This window comes from Mandrillus leucophaeus, unplaced genomic scaffold (genome assembly GCF_000951045.1).
Source record: "Mandrillus leucophaeus isolate KB7577 unplaced genomic scaffold, Mleu.le_1.0 Scaffold571, whole genome shotgun sequence".
NCBI lineage: Eukaryota > Metazoa > Chordata > Mammalia > Primates > Cercopithecidae > Mandrillus > Mandrillus leucophaeus.
In genome coordinates this window covers 644,167-655,894 of record NW_012106153.1, presented here as the reverse complement: position 1 = coordinate 655,894, position 11,728 = coordinate 644,167, and the positions used below count along the sequence as shown (strand labels likewise).

Sequence of the window (11,728 nt, the reverse complement as noted above, 5' to 3'; positions counted from 1 at the left end):
GACGTGGGAAATGACAGGACAGGTTGACAAGTGGTCCACTGGGGTGCCCTGGGGGCATGGAGAAAATGAGGATGGACTTGGGGATGGAAGATCAGGGAAGGAGGAGGCACAGGTCACCAGGTGGAGCAGAGTGGGTGCTCTGGGAAGAGGAGCAAGTGGGTGTGCAGAGCCCCGGATGTGGGAAAGTACGAGATGTTCCAGAGGTGCTCCTAGTCAGCACCAATTGAGTATTTATTGTGTGCCAGGTGCTCTCCTATGAGCCTGCAGTTCCTCACTTAATCCTTATCCTCATCACACAAGGTGCAGAGAACTCTCACAATCCCTTGCAGCAGATGAGGGAATAGGCACAGAGGGGTTGTGACAGGGCTGAGGACACACAGGCCTGGAAGGGATAGAGGAGGCCTCAGGTGGCGGGAGTGAGGGCAGTCGTGATAGGTTAGGGTCTGGTCAGTACAGGCTCTGTCAGCCTTGCTGGGCATTTGCCTTTGGTTTTAAGGACGCTGGAAGGTCAGTAGAAGGTTTTACACAGAAGTGTCCCATGGTTAGATTTCAATTGGTTATTCATGTGACAAGTTTTATTAAGCATTTACTATGTGCTAGGAACTGTCCTAAAGCCTTGGGACACAGCTGTGAACATGAGTCCTGCCCCTGTTCCCCTGAAGCCCCCTTCAGGTGGCTACCCTCGCTCCTGGTCCCCACCAGGCTCTGGTCCATTCCTCCAGAGAATGTCTAGGTCAGGGCCCCTGATGTGTTCCCAGGCATTGGTGGGACAGGGCCAAGTGAGACCAGCCCCTGCTGCTGACCTCACATCTTTGGAGGTGACAGACAAGGAGACAAAGAATCCCAGTACAGTGGGATCACAGCTGATGGAATTCTGGGGGTGCCAGTTCTCCTTGGAAGGACGTAGGCTTTGTCTGCTGCCCGTCCTCAGCACATGGCCTGGTGCAGCGGAAGGAACACAGGCCTCAAGCCAGGCAGAACTTTGAGAGCCTGTGTCCTCCTGGAAAATGTTGTAGTTTCACCTCCCTGTGCCTCGGTTTCCTCATCTGTACAGTGGCGTGGCTGTCTCTCTTGTAGGGCTGTGGTGAGGATGTCCGAGGTAGTACGAGGACAGAGAGAGTCCTATGTAGCAGACGTTATTCTTGGTGGGCAGTCAGTCCCTTAGTGGAGGCGTTTGGTGCAAGGACGGCCTCGTGCTGGCTTGCTCAGACCCTGGCTCTGTGGCCTTCTGGCCGTGTCACCTTGCACTTTTTCCCCTCTTGGGGCAGCAGGCTGTAAATGGGTTTTCATCTGTAAAATGGGTTGAGCCCCACCCGTGTACTTGGTGCGGTGATAAACCAGGTAGGTGTGTGCAGGCCTGGTACAGGTGGGTGCTCAGTGATTGTCCATGTTCCCTCTGCTTTTTGGGGAGCACTGACCCTTGATGAGGGAGGGAGCAGGCCAAGTGGCCATTCTAAACTCATTGAGATGGTCCTAAGAAAGGACAGCGTGGCCAGGCCAGCTGGCTGGGAGCTCTTCCTGGGTCACCCTCCCAACCCCAGGCTGGCCAGGGCTCTCCTCAGGCCTCCCCACCCCGCCCATGAGCCCAGCGCCTTCCTGAAGTGACCCTCCCCGCAGAGGCGATATTAATAGCCGTGGCAGGGCTCGAATCACAGGCCAAGAATGTTACCCAGCAGCTCGTGGGGGAAGAGGAAGCTGCGAGGCCGGCTGGGGTGGGTGCGGAGTGATGCCCGGGGCGTGATGTGGGCCCGGCAGGAGGGCCTGTACCACCCCCACCCCAACGCTGTCATCCGCTGTCCCTCCTCCTCCTCCTCCTCTGTCTCCTGCTCAGGTAAGGGCCTACTGGGGTGTCCCTGCCCCCTCCCACCCCTGAGATCGCTGCCGCTTCTTCTTTCCTCCGCAGCTTCCTCACAGCTCCCATTCGCTGCTGCCCACAGCTGCCGCTGGAGTCAGAGTCCCTCAGCAGCTGGGGTCCCATCTCCCAGCACCTGTACCTTGCTCTGGTGGGGGCTGGAACCCTCTCTGGAGCCTCCCTCACGGTCTGACTTCCTCCCACGCTCAGAGGCCTGGGCCTTTGTCCATCTCATTCCGTCCTCCGTCCGAGGTCCAGCTCCACTCACGCCCAGGATTCCCTGTCAGGCTCCTGTTGAACTTTTTCCCTTTAGCTCTGCATTTTTCATTTAGAAATGAAAGTGCCAAACCACGCTGCCCTGTTCTTCTTGGGGCTTATTTTCTTCCCCGTTTTAGACTTCCAGAAGAAAACTATTTTTAGTTCCTACTGATGGGGACACGGGCGACTGGCCTTCGCCAGGCCCGAGCGGGCGGGCCTGAGCAGGGACAGTGGCTTCTGGCAGCGTGGATGCCAAGAGCCCAGGCCCCGCAGGATGTGGCTTTGGTTTCTGCCTGTTTACCCTCTCGCTCACTCACTCACAATTGTTCACTGATGGACTGTTCCAGGCCCTGGGACGTAGCAGGGAACTCCTGAGAAGGAGCAACTGGGCGGCTGTAACCCCGCGGGGCCCCAGGAGCTGCTCGTGCCCTAGGACCTGGGTCCAAGGCTGGTCTAGGGGGGCTCTCAGCTCCTGAGGCCTGAGAAGGGTGTGCTGTCCCTGCCTTAGCTGTGTCATCAGCCCGTCTGACTTTCCAGGTGATTCGGAGGAGGAGGATATGGGGCTCCTGGAGGTCAGCGTTTCGGACATCAAGCCCCCAGCCCCAGAGCTGGGCCCCATGCCAGAGGGCCTGAGCCCTCAGCAGGTCTGTGGGGGAGTGGGGCAGGTGGAGGTCTGCAGGGGCAGGGGTGGCTTGGGGCTTCCAGCCTGTTGTCTGGGGCCCTGCTGGTCTGGATCTCACAGGGGATGTGATGACTGGGGGCTCTTGGCAGAGCCCAGCTGGGCAGGGGCCTCCTGGGTTCTCTCCTCAGCCACTGCACAGGCTTCCCACTTTCTACCCCATGTGCTCTGTGCTGTTGGTTTTAGGGGGTGGGCTCCCAGCATCTAGAGTGCTTGCCTCCTCCCACTCCATGCCACGCAGAGCTGTCCTGTTGGCTGTTTCTGACTAAGGTGTCATTTGAAGAATGAGATGGGAAAACAGATTCAGGGGAGGCTGCAGGTGTGTAGGTGCCCAGCCCCTGCCATCTGTCCACTGGTCCTCACCCTGGGCCTCAGTGCTGCCACGAGCTCCCACCAGGAACTGAGGCTCTTTAAGAATGGCTTCCTTGGCCGGGTGCAGTGGCTCACGCCTGTAACCCCAACACTTTGGGAGGGTGAGATGGGTGGATCAACTGAGGTCAGGAATTCGAGACCATCCTGGCCAACATGGTGAAACCCCATCTCTAATAAAAATACAAAAAAAAAAAAAAAATTAGATGGGCATGGTGGTGCATGCTTGTAGTCTCAGCTATTCAGGAAGTTGACGCAGGAGAATCACCTGAACCCAGAAGGCAAAGGTTGCAGTGAGCCAAGATCGCACCACTGCACTCCAGCCTGGCGACAGAGGGAGCGAGACTCCATCTCAAAAAAAAAAAAAAAAGGCTTTCTTATTGTAGAGCATCATGCTGAGGCTGGGCGGCTTTGCTGTGGGATCTCAGCCCAGTCACGTTTTCCCTTCACTATCTGCGTTTTGCCAGCTGTGAAACAGGGTGCGAGATCCCTGGTTCCTCTGGCTGTGAGGCCACTGAGCGGGATGTGTCAGGGCAGATAGCTCAATGGAAGGGATTTCCCATTTTTTTGGTCAGCAGAAAATCCTGATGCTTGGCCCTTTTTGAAAATCAGGAAGATAGAGCCACCAGGCTCCTGCTGGCAGCAGCTGGCCAGAGCAGAGCTGGGGCAGGCAGCTCCCTTCTCAGGACACTTACTCTCCCATTCATGGCAGTCCACCTGCCTCCCTCATGGATGGTACCTGCCCGGCCCAGCATGGCATTTGAGATGGCGAAGCCCCAGCTATGAGAGCCCGAGAGACCAGACCTGCAGCTCAAAATCCGGGCCTCCCACTCCTGCTCGTGCTGCCCGGGACTCCATCCTCCTGGTGCTGCCCCTGGGCCTTTCCCCTGCAGCCCTGTGCAATTTCTGGATCAGGCAATGTCAGTTACTCTGGGCCAGCAGCTCTCAACCAAGGGTGATTTTTGCCCCCCAGGATATATTTGGCAACATCTGAAGACAATTTTGGTTGTCATCACTTGAGTTGCTACTGGCATCTGATGGGTAGAGGCCAGGGAAGCTGCTGAACATCCTGCAAGGCATGGGATAGCCCCACCACGGGGAGTTACACGGCCCCAAATGTCCTTGTGCTCTGCTCTGGGTGCTGCTTGAATACCTGGGAATTGTTGGCAATGGATCGACAATGGGGCAGGGGTCTTGCCATCTGCTGAGACTGTGTGGCCAGGCCATGGTCAGGCCTGGCTGCAGGCAGGGCAGTGGAAGATGGGAGAAGAGCCTGCTGGAGGCAGGAGGAGGCAGCAGAGGGAGTAGGGCAGGGGATCGGGGTTCTAGTGACAGTGGGCTCCTGATGGACACTCGGGACAGCTGTGGGGGTAGAGCGGGGGGTCAGTCACCTCCCAACCTGAGATCGCGAGGGATGGGCTCCCCCTTGGACCCATGTGAGCACTGTCCTAACTGTCCTGTTGTCCCAGGCTGCACAATAGAGCTACCCGGGAAGATTTCAAAATCCCTGATATCCAGGTTGCACCTCATTCGGAGGACAGTAGAACTTCAGAAGGTCTGGGGTGGGAGCCAGGTGGCTGTGTTGGAAGGATCCCCAACTGGGGGAGGTGCAAGCCACACCACGCTCGATGGGGTGCTGCAGGCTGAGGGGTTGTGGGCCCCTCCGTGGACCAGGCTTCTGGAGGGATTAGGGTGATGGTGGGAGGGAAAGGAGAAGGGACTGGGGATGTTTAGCCGGAAGCAGAGACCACCCATGCGGGGGGACAGTACCCCAAGGCCTGTCTTGTGGAAGAGGGATAGCTCAAGGATTTCATTCACAAGTGAAGGGAGCTGAGATTCAGTTCACGATAATGCTAAGACAGAATTTTCTTTTCTTTTTTCTTTTTTTCTGAGATGGAGTCTTGCTCTGTTGCCCAGGCTGGAGTGCAGTGGCACGATCTCGGCTCACTGCAACCTCTGCCTCCCAGGTTCCAGCAATTCTCTTGCCTCAGCCTCCCAAGCAGCTAGGACTATAGGCATGCGCCACCACACCCAGCTGATTTTTGTATTTTTACTAGAGACGGGGTTTCACCATGTCGGCCAGACTGGTCTTGAACTCCTGACTTCAGGTGATTTGCCCATCTCTGCCTCCCAAAGTGCTGGGATTATAGGCATGAGCCACCTCGCCCGGCCTAGAATTTTCTATTAGAGTTGTCCAAAGATGGAGGTGGTCACCTGCCACTATGGAGGAGCGTGGTGATTACCCCACCCCCAGATGTATGTGCGTAGAGGGGCTTTCCCTGGGATGTGCCCTTCCGCCTCTATTCTGCAGCCTGGGCAGTAGGGCATTTCTTTTGGGTTGGCAGGGGCTCTGGAAGGAAGAGCAGCCACCAGGCCCAGTGGTCCCAGGTGGGACTGGGAGGGATAGGTTTCTCTGTCCTGTAGTCATCAGCTCCCCTTCCTGTCACCTGGGCCACAGCAGGCACTGGCCCTGTGCAGCAGGTGTCCTGTGCACTGACTGTGCTTTTCGGCCCGAGCAGGTGGTCCGGAGGCACATCCTGGGCTCCATCGTGCAGAGCGAAGGCAGCTATGTGGAGTCTCTGAAGCGGATACTACAGGTGCGACTTCAGGGAGTTCTCAAGGGTCTCTGGGGAGAAGCAGGGAGGGCCCTGGAGGGTTACTTTATATGGAGTGTTTGGGGACTGTGGGCAGTTTTGAGGGGACAGGACCATAAGCCAGCACTGCTTTATGGGGACAGACAGTAGAACCTCCAAATGTAGGCAGCAAGAATTCCTGGTGCCTTGGTGTTCACGGGAGTGTCTTCTTTCTGAACAAAATGGGATTCTTTGAAATGACTCCTGGAGAGCTGAGGGCATATACCCCCATTTATGTCTGGAAGGGACTGTGTCCTTCCTGACACTCTGGGAGCCCCTGGGGCTTGGACCATGTCTTCCCATCCTCCTGAGATCCTTAGGTGGGAAAATGTGTAGGATGGAGTCCTCCTTCTTGCATCAGGAGGGGTAGGATCGAGTCCTCTTTATTGCATCAGGAGGCCCAGGGATTGCTGAGTGGATGCTTGTATGAAGTGACTAGTATGTGCCAACCTGAGAATCCCTGAGGCAGTGTTTGAATCCCTGAGACAGTGACTTTTCTGGGATGTTGTGGGCTACCAGAGTAAGGATCCCAGGGCAGGGAATTGTTGCTCATGATACCCTCTCTTCCCCTCTCCAGTTTGGATCCTCAGAGAGAGATCCTAGGCGTCAGGCAGGTAGAGATGAACATATCACCTGTCTCTGACAAAGCTGGTTGGAGAGTGACGCTGGGTGTGGGAGCCAAGGGAGCTTGTAGTGACCTTACCACTCACGGGCTCAGTGACAGGCAGAGCTTTGCCCTCAGGCCGGCCTCCAAGGAGCTCCTTGCCGGCAGATGGCACATAAAAGACCCTCTTCCTCCCACCCAATTTAACACAGAAGCATGGGGGTGTTGTGGGTGGCCAGTGAGGCCAAGGTGTTATGTTGATGGAGATCCTTCCAGAAGGACACATGAGTGAGGGATGAGTGCCTCCACCCGCGCCACAGGAAGGACCATTCATGGTTGGCTGAGTTCTGCACGAAGGCAGGTAGGGAGAGAGGCTGCGGCCTGGCCTGTGGCCTCACCCCGCCTTCCCCGGCAGGACTACCGCAACCCCCTGATGGAGATGGAGCCCAAGGCACTGAGTGCCCGCAAGTGCCAGGTGGTGTTCTTCCGCGTGAAGGAGATCCTGCACTGCCACTCCATGTTCCAGATCGCCCTGTCCTCCCGCGTGGCTGAGTGGGATTCCACTGAGAAGATCGGGGACCTCTTCGTGGCCTCGGTAAGTGTGCCCCAAACTTTTCCCCCAGCCCACCAAGGTAAAACCACAACCAGTCTGACCCCAGGGCCATGCAGTCCAGTCTCCTGCCTCTGCCTGCTCTCCTTGTTCAAGTCAGTGAGATTAGAGGGTGGCAGGATCTCTGAGTCTTCTGGACCTGATCTAGGGGTGAGTGTGACACCTTGAAGTGGCCAGGATGTCCTTGGTTATACCTGGCAGGCCATGGTGCTGCTGAAGCCAGGTGGCTGTCCTGGTTCCTCCCAGGTGGCAGCGCCCCTGGCCTCCCAGTCACTGTGGGCAGCCACCTGGCCGGTTGCAAGCTCCCTTACCGAGCACTTGAGGGGTGACAAGCCAGTGTGAAATGCTGTGAAAGACCACAACTTTGGCCCCGAGAGGACGTGCCGCAGTGCTGGGGAAGGGGCACTGGCTCATGATCCGGGGGACCTGGTTGTGGTCCCAGCTCAGTTCTGCAACCTAGGGCAGGTCCAGGGCCCATGCTGGGCCCAGGCTTCCCATCTGTGGAATGAGGGGTGCACTGGATTTCTGGCTGTTCTGGCTGAAGTCTGAGGGTCATGGGGTGAGGGAAGGTCACGTTGATAGCACTCTGCTTTGATGTGTTTTAGGTGATAAGGTTTTGCTAAAAGAAAAAAACTTTTTTTTTTTGAAAGCCATAGTGCTCAATAGAGTCACTAAATAGGTCCGACGTTCCAGGTGTATGTCAAGGGGCTCTGGTGAGAGGGTTGGTTGACTCTGGGCCGACCATCCCTCCCTCGGCAACTCAACTCTGGGCACACTGCCTGGTGAGAGGCCAGGAGCATTCTCCTTAAAGGCGGAGGGCAAGGGGCATTCGATTTCATGAACGAATGCAGTAGGATGGGTGTTGCCCCCACCCTCCCTCCACCCCTCTCCTCTCTCCCCACCTCTCCTCCCTCCACCTGTGGGCTTGGGCTGCTGCACTGGGGATGGAGACCTGGGAGGTGAAGGCCCCCTGGGCTCTCCCATGGCACCACCCCATCCCACCTATGACCTCAGGCCGGCCTCTCTACCTCTCTGAGCCCCATGTCCTCACCCCAGTGAGGGTGATGGATTTGCACAGCTCGAGGCACTAAGGGAGCGTGGGGTGAGTGCAGGCTGCCCTTCCGCTCCCTGCACTGAGGCAGCCTCCCTGGCCCATACTTGCCTCGTTTCCTTCCGCTCCCTGCACTGAGGCGGCCTCCCTGGCCCACACCGGCCTCGTTTCAGTTTTCCAAGTCCATGGTGCTAGACGTGTACAGTGACTACGTGAACAACTTCACCAGCGCCATGTCCATCATCAAGAAGGCCTGCCTCACCAAGCCTGCCTTCCTCGAGTTCCTCAAGGTGGGCCTCCACGGTGGTACTGGGCCTGGTCGGGGTGGGCAGGGAGATTGCTCAGGCGGGAGGGAGCATTCTGGCCCCAGCTTTGGGTATGACATCGTAGCTTTGGCCTGGACACCTCCCTTCTTCCTTTTGGGGCAGCCCAGTCCCATGGGAGGAAAATCATTCCCTCCTGCCCCTGGAAGGAGGGTAGCCAAGTGTCTCTAAGCAGTTGGGATCCTGGAGCTTTGGCAGGGTGGAGGGGAGACCTGTGTCATCTCGCTGAGCCTTTGCCTCCTGTGCCCTGGTGAGTGCGTGGGTCCACCTGGCTGGCCCTGTGGCGGGCTGTGGCTCCAGGGTTGCTAAGCTGGTTCCTTTTCCTCATTTATGAACGGGTGAGAAAATTCCTTAAAGGAGTATCTTGGGCATTGCATGGGAGAGTAAAGGTTAAAGGCTTCGAAAACTTCAGAGTTCTCATGTGCTGCTGAGCCCAGGCTCCGCTGATTTCTCTGGGAGTGTAGTCTGGTGAGTCAGAGCCCCTGCCGGCAGGGAGCCTGCTGGCTGGCAGAGGATGCAGCTGGGCTAGGTGCCAGGAGACGCACACATGTGCAGGCAGCCTAGGTTAGATGCCGCGGCCTCGGTGGAGGAACCCACTGTCTCCATCGAAAAGAACAGGGGATCAGGAGGAGCTGCCATCTGACATGGGCCCTGGCGGGGGATGGTGGGATTGTGCCAGGTAAAGACAGAGGAGAGGCTATATCAGGTGTAAGGATAGTGGGGCAAAGGTCAGAGGCAGGAGGAGAGGGGTGGGAAGGTCTGTTTGGATTCTAGGAGCACTGATGCCTGTTGGGGAGTCCCAGGAGAGAAGGCCTGAGTGTGCACACCGAGAGGCAGCTGAATTCAGTTTGGGTGGTTCTAGACCTCCAGGCTCAGGGCCTAGGATGTAATATTTCAGGCAATGGGGAGCCATTGAAGGATTTTGAGCTGGGGCAGATGGAAGTGGAGGCAGGTGGAGAAACTGTGGGATTGCAGCATATGGGGGCCAGGACCAGGTAACAGGTGTGTGGATGGAGTGGGGGGCAGATGCAAGAGACAGGACAGAAGGCCCCCCCTGTGCCCTGCCCCTTATCCTAACCCAAACCTGTCTGCGTTTAGTTTAAGTGGAGGGAATGGTTGCCTTGGCCACTTCTAGAAGTCTGATGTCTTGAATAAATTGCCGAGTTTCCCAGTTATGCCTTTAGTCCAGAGACCTTAAGATGACTGCTTTAGTCTCCTGAGGGTGTGGGGCCATGCAGGGGCACTGGTGGTGGGAGGGATCCCTGGCTACGGAACCAGGGACCTCTGTCAGCTCTTCTTGCAAGCCCAGGGATGGGCAGGGTCTTAGGGCCTGGGGAGAGGACCCCAGAATGGGGACAGTGTCTGGACTCTGGGGCACTGGGCCCTCTCTGCAGGGAGTCAGCGAATGACGGAAACTTGTCTCCACCAGCGACGGCAGGTGTGCAGCCCAGACCGTGTCACCCTCTACGGGCTGATGGTCAAGCCCATCCAGAGGTTCCCACAGTTCATCCTTCTGCTTCAGGTACCGCTCGGGATTCCAGCAGCCTCGACCCACAGGGTTTGCCTGTGGGCTGGGAGGCGACTCCTGGGGTGGGAGGGAGAAGGTCCGGGCTCTTGTCCATGATCCACAACCCACCCAACCTGCTGTGGGACTCTGGCCTCATCTTTCTCCACTTCTAGAGTGACACTGATCATAACTCACAGCTCAGTTGGCACACCCCTCCGTGGGGAATGCCGAGAGGCTGCTGGTGGCCTGAGCCTAGGTTGCAGGAAGGGAATGAAGGCACAGGGAATCCCAGGACCCACGGGGCTCCTGGCATGGAGATGTCCAGTAAACGTGCTGAGCTTGGCCAGTTCAGATTCCAGCTGCAGAACAGGGGATGCCTAAGGGACATTAGCCCCACACAGGGTCCTGGAGAGCCTGGGACACTGTCCCAACTGCTGAGGGTCCTTGGGCAGGGGCTGGTCCTCATCAGGGAGCTGAGAGGGTGGTTACCAGACTGAGGGGTCTGGTGGCATATTCCTCTCCACTCTCAGTGCTGCCGGGCTGTGGGAGTAGGCTCTTATGTAACCATACCATTTATCAATTGGTCAGTGATTGATCTATACATTTATTTACCATCACAACCATTTCTAAGTGTACAGTTCAGTGCATTCACATTGTTCTGCAACCATCACCACCACCCATGCCAGAACTTTCTCATTATCCCAAACCGAAACTGTGTGCCCATTTAACAACTCCCGATTCTCCCTTCCCACAGTCTCTGGCAACCACCATTCTACCCTGTGTCTCTATGATTCTGACTGCTCTAGGAGAACACGTATACGTGGAATCACACAATGTTTTTCTTTTCTTGACTGGTTTGTTTTCCTTAGCGTAAGATCCTCAAGATTCATCCGTGTCCTAGCACGTGTCTGATTTTCCCTCCTTTTCAAGGCTGAATGATATGCCATTGTATGGAGAGACCACATTTTGTTTACCCATTCGTCTGTCGATGGACATTTTTGCCTCCACATTTTGGCGACTGTGGCTAATGCTGCTATGAACATGGCTGGATAAATATCTGTTTGAGAGCCTGCTTTCAGTTCATTTGAGTCTATTCCTAGAAAGATCCATGCTTTTGTTTTCTTTTTCATTCATTAGCTGTATCTTGAGGTCTTGCTCTGCATCTGGTGCCATGTGTCCTGGCCTCAGGCTGGGCCCTTTGCAGACTGAGTGTGTGTAGGGGGGTGCGCAGGGTGAGGCTTTGCCCCAGGCCGGGGTAGAGTTGGTCATGGGTGGGCTGCTCAGTCTCGGCTCTGGCCCGGCAGGACATGCTGAAGAACACCCCCAGGGGCCACCCAGACAGGCTGTCGCTGCAGCTGGCCCTCACGGAGCTGGAGACGCTGGCAGAGAAGCTGAACGAGCAGAAGCGTCTGGCTGACCAGGTGGCTGAGATCCAGCAGCTGACCAAGAGCGTCAGCGACCGCAGCAGCCTCAATAAGGTGAACCGGGCCTCCCACCTGCCTGCCCTCACCTGCCTGCCCTCACCTGCCTGCCCTCACCTGCCTGCCCTCACCTGCGCTCCTGCCCGTGTCCCTGACCCACGCCACCCACTAGGTGGCAGTGTTCTCTGAGGGAGGGGAGGCCTCGCTCTTCCAGGCCCCCAGACGTGACCTTGAGGATTGGATCCTCAGCAGGACCTCCACGTTCATTCCTATTCATGTTATTTTAGGATAAGAGTTCATTTTGTGCATCAGTGTGATTTCCAGTAAAGACTCCAGAAATCAAAGCCTAGTTAAATGAGCAGGCTCTGGAGAGTCAGAATCTGGGTTTAAATCCAGATTTTGCCACAGGTGCTTGCTGTGT

At 56.6% G+C, this 11,728-nt stretch overlaps 1 protein-coding gene across 1 annotated transcript in view; it reads left to right on the top strand.

The window, feature by feature from the left end:
• Nucleotides 1-11,728, top strand: part of ARHGEF10L (Rho guanine nucleotide exchange factor (GEF) 10-like) — a 191,991-nt gene that overhangs the window by 99,878 nt on the left and 80,385 nt on the right. Inside the window, exons 11-16 of the mRNA XM_011998461.1 lie at nt 2,648-2,754; nt 5,678-5,755; nt 6,811-6,990; nt 8,230-8,346; nt 9,809-9,901; nt 11,191-11,364. Of these exons, the coding sequence (XP_011853851.1) occupies nt 2,648-2,754; nt 5,678-5,755; nt 6,811-6,990; nt 8,230-8,346; nt 9,809-9,901; nt 11,191-11,364 (749 nt within the window). The remainder of the gene's footprint in view (nt 1-2,647; nt 2,755-5,677; nt 5,756-6,810; nt 6,991-8,229; nt 8,347-9,808; nt 9,902-11,190; nt 11,365-11,728) is intronic.